At 37.6% G+C, this 5,000-nt stretch overlaps 1 protein-coding gene across 1 annotated transcript in view; it reads right to left on the reverse strand.

Annotated features, from left to right (window-relative positions):
* Positions 1 to 5,000, reverse strand: part of LOC135209071 (uncharacterized) — a 261,895-nt gene that overhangs the window by 207,305 nt on the left and 49,590 nt on the right. The window contains exon 2 of the mRNA XM_064241653.1: positions 1,066 to 2,246. Coding sequence (XP_064097723.1) covers positions 1,066 to 1,978 — 913 coding nt within the window. The 5' untranslated portion in view covers positions 1,979 to 2,246. The remainder of the gene's footprint in view (positions 1 to 1,065; positions 2,247 to 5,000) is intronic.

The following is a 5,000-nucleotide window of genomic DNA, read 5'->3' on the forward strand; positions in this document are numbered from 1 at the left end:
TGACAAAATTCACGATCGTTTTAAATACCCTCCGGGCGGTCGCTCTGAGAAATATCCCCGTGCAATTATGCGGCATTCGGCGAAGGATTTAAATACCCATGGTGGTCGTCGTTTTGCAGATCCCCTGACCAATTACAGCACGTTGCAATGGAGGGCCCTGGGCCCACTTCTCTTCAGCCACTTTTGCGGCGATTATCCCCCAAAAAATACCCTTATGAGGCTATCTGGTCAGAATTTATGAGGATAATCAGTGTCCACATAAAACAGTGGGGGACAAATTAACTTCGGCGTTTCAAGAAGATATTGTTTATTCAACCGAATTACCTTTCTTTACACTGGCTATGACCTACCACAGTCAACTAATTGCCGGGTACCAAATGCACCACTTAGGACAAAAGATGTGCAGTTGGTTTTACCGCACTATACCTGAATCAGTTTCTTTTAGTAGAGTGATTGTTTGTGTCAAGTAAACTAAATTCGATTTTAAACATCCAAAAATACTTCCAAATTATTACTAAAATGCCATGGAAGGAACACGAGATCTCCCTCGAATTACTAAACCTTAAATAATAATATCCTACAGGATGTCCCATCACCTTCCAGGTCTCTCCTAAGGCCTACAAAATCGGACACGTGGTCTTTACATGCATTATCTGCCATCTACATAGTGTACAGGATTTGCCTATATATTTGAACAAGATATTATAAGGTCAAATTTGAATTAGAAGCATCATGTAAACATCCCCGTAATAAAACTGGCAATAAGAGCAGAAAATAATAATGTGGTTCATTGTCAAATTAAAGTTTAGCTGAATCATCATACCATCTTACAAAAAATTGGAAAGTCTTGAACATAAAACATTACATAAAGAGTTTGTTTGCTTGTATGGAGTTTTTACGTTACATGGAAACTGTGGTTATTCAGCAAGGACCACTGGCTTTACGTGACTTCCAAACTACGTCGAGAATGGACTTCTTTCACCAGAAATACACATCTCTCACACCTCAATGGAATGCCAGAGAATCTAAATCGCGGCCACTGTTACAGAAAGAGTACAGACTTACCTGGTGGCTTCTCGCTATCTTGGCTGTCGATTGTCGATGCGCTGCCGGTAACAGAACCTTCTACTTCGAACATTTCCACCGACAAAGGAGTCCTCGATAAAGAACTTCTGGGAGTGCGGGTGAGGGCGGGACTGGAGAGATCACCATCCCTTCTAGGATGCCAAGACCCCCGGGGAGTCCTTGAGCATTCCTGCAACCTCCGAATTTCCTGCAGGGCAAATTCTGTGTTTCTGAAGAAAGAACGCTTCCTTTCGGCAGGGTCCTTGGGGACTCTCGATTTCGAATTGCCTGCATTTTCCCCGTTATTGATCTGAGGAAACGCCGGAGGGGCGTGTCCCGAGCGTCCCCTGGAGAGGAGAGACCGACTGCGGTAATTCTTCACGCCGGGAATTAATTCCTGGAGAACTCGGGTCATCGGGCTCGATTCGCGGCTGGTGAGGTCCACGACGAGTTCGCTGAATGAGCCTTTCCCCGTAATGACGTCCTCAGCGGGAACTTCCTTCGAGTCTTGACTTCGCTGGAAGCTGAAGCGCTTCCCTTTCGCCGCTCCGGCCAGGGGCAAGTCCCACTTGTCTCTCGGCCTCCCCTCCCCCCCGGAATGAATGTTCTTCAGTTTGCTGATGTTCCTTGACCACACGACCGACAGACTCTCTTTCCTGTCGAGTGACCTGTCCCGGTGGGGGTCCTTATTCAAATTGGGTAAGGATTCCGAGCCTCTCAGAGCAAAGGACTCCGTAGGAGTAGCGTCGGGTAGATGATTCAAATGGCGTCGAGAATGACTAGCCTCGTTCACTACTTGAATAAATCCTATGCCACGCCCCTTGCGGAACCTCGCAGAGGGCAGAGACGGGAGGTTTTCATGACTGCTGGCCCGTTCGACGTCGGGTCCCGGAAGTTCTACTTCGAAAAACATGTCAGGGAACTTCACACGACTCTCAGATTTTTCTTTGTTTTCACTGGCATCATGGCACTATAAGTTGCTGTGCTTACTAAACAGCATTTGACTATATTTTGTGTTTACTAAGAGTATTTGTCGCGTCATTGCATACGCATATTAATTACGTGGGTATTGCCATTATGCTTTCAGTAGTATATTGTCACACAGCGACGTGATTTCTAGTGACGTTTCCTCCTCAGACCTCATGCCATATTCTTCTTGTCGTCCTCTTCTTGTTTTCCATCTGAAAAAAAAATAGATAAAGCCATTACTCCTCGTTTTAAGTATGTCATTCATTTAAATTATTTTGATAAAATATACCACTGATACAGACAGATACAAACACAAATTACATATTATATGCGAACACACATCTTTATGAACATTCCCAAAAAATGTTCATCATGGCAGACATATATTCGCGAACATGTGTTAAAAAAATGTAAACAAATGCAAACGTCTACCCCAACCCCGTTACACGTAATCATACAATTTAACAGACTAATATCGTTCCACAGCATTACACACAAATGGGTGTGTGTATGTTAAGGGCTCAAAAAGCTACTGATAAGCCTTCTTTAGTACTTGATGCCGTCAAAGGTTTTGAAGTTTTCTATTAAATATATATATATATATATATATATATATATATATATATATATATATGTGTGTGTGTGTGTGTGTGTGTGTGTGTGTGTGTGTATATATATATATATATATATATATGTGTGTGTGTGTGTGTGTGTATAAATATATATATGTATATATATATATATATATATATATATATATATATATATATACATACACACACACACACATATATATATATATATATATACACACACACACACACACACATAATATATATATATTATATATATTATAATAATATATATATATAATATATATTTATATATATTTAATAGAAAACTTCAAAACTTTGACGGCATCAAGTACTAAAGAAGGCTTATCAGTAGCTTTTTGAGCCCTTAACATACACACACCCATTTGTGTGTAATGCTGTGGAACGATATTAGTCTGTTAAATTGTATGATTACGTGTAACGGGGTTGGGGTAGACGTTTGCATTTGTTTACATTTTTTTAACACATCGCGAATATATGTCTGCCATGATGAACATTTTTTGGGAATGTTCATAAAGATGTGTGTTCGCATATAATATGCGAACACACAGCCGCGAATCGAGCCCGATGACCCGAGTTCTTCAGGAATTAATTCCCGGCGTATATATACTAAAATATGTGCATAAACACATATTTTAGTATATATACAAATACACACAGGATATAATATATATATATATATATATATTCTATATATACACTATATATATATATGATATATACACCCACACACCACACACATATATATATATATTAATATATATTATATATAAACACACACACACACACTATATATATATATAGTAATATATATATATATATATATTATAGTATATATATGAAACGTAACGTTCCGGCAACTAGTCAACACTTCCATGCCGAGAAACTGACCTAACCCAATTAAGTTATTGGGGGAAACGTAGTGGAATACCAATAGGCGGAACAGAGACATTTTTCCCGGCTAACATGTATTGACACAAGAAAATAAATATTAACACAAGAGTGCAGCCACGCGATCCTTACACAAGGGCGTCTCCTTCCAGCTGTCGAAAGCATTTGCAATCGATTGGCGAAGTGGTATGCGCCGATATACTGTATTATATAATTATTAGGAGACAAAAGTCTACGGGAAGTGCACGCGGCATTTAGTTATCTCGCGAGATTGCGTTGGTTTGATTAGAATTCGATGAACCTTTCTCGTTATAGCATTTTGTTATGGTAAAGTTTTATGGCATTTTGTTATGATAAGTTTATTTGCTATCTGTTTCTATCTTATGCCTATGTCATTTTTATTGCGTAGGTTTGATTAGAATTAGACGAACATTTCTCGTTATAGCATTTTGCTATGGTAAGTTTTATAGCATTTCATTGTAATCAGTTTATTTGCCCACCTGTTTCTATTATATGTCTATTTTATTTTTATTACCCTGGAGATTAATGTACCATCTTTTTAATATACTACCTTTTTTTTCTGTATCGACGCTCACCCCAAATATTCTCTCTCTCTCTCTCTCTCTCTCTCTCTCTCTCTCTCTCTCTCTCCAGCTGTTGAAGCTGTATTATATCATTAATGCCACAAGAGAACTTTACTATATTTATTACGTTTACTACTAATATTAAAACGCACTATCCATGCGCATCAAAGAGGATACATTAAAAACAGCAGTGTCTAAACTTCTGAAGCTAAATAGAATATCTGGTGCTTTATGAATGTCGGTAGTAAATTCATCTGATAATATCCCTGTCATTTTATCGCAATTCAATTGTAATTGCCCGGTTATTCTTAGGTAATTTCCTGATGTTCCCTTCGAAATTTACAAGGCAAAAACTTGGTACTTTACGGGTTAATTACCCAATAATTCATTGGTAATAATGCAACAATCGCGAGATTTCAATATGCCATTGTAATTACCCAGTAGTTCATTGGTAGAGTCCTGGAAATTCCTTGAAAATTTCGCAGTGACTCTATAAACTAAAAGGTAGTTCACTGGTGATTTACAAAATATTAATCCGTACCTCTCTGGTAATAGCCAGGCCAGGAATAACTTCTCGGTAATCGTAAGAACTGGCAGTTTGCTGATATAAATCACTACAAAAGTTTGTCTAAGTTCAAAGCTATTTTGCTCAATTGATGATGACGGTATTGGCGGTAATAATAATAATAATAATAATAATAATAATAATAATAATAATAATAATAATAATAATAATAATAATAATAATAATAATAATAATAATAATAATAATAATAATATACTTTGGAAGCAGATCCTCTCTCAAGCATACTTTATTAAAAGTAATGGCTACTTCAGCAGCGTTACACTTGTAGAGATTCTTCTCTATTTTCCGAAT

This window comes from Macrobrachium nipponense, chromosome 37, assembly GCF_015104395.2.
Source record: "Macrobrachium nipponense isolate FS-2020 chromosome 37, ASM1510439v2, whole genome shotgun sequence".
Classification (NCBI taxonomy): Eukaryota; Metazoa; Arthropoda; class Malacostraca; order Decapoda; family Palaemonidae; genus Macrobrachium; species Macrobrachium nipponense.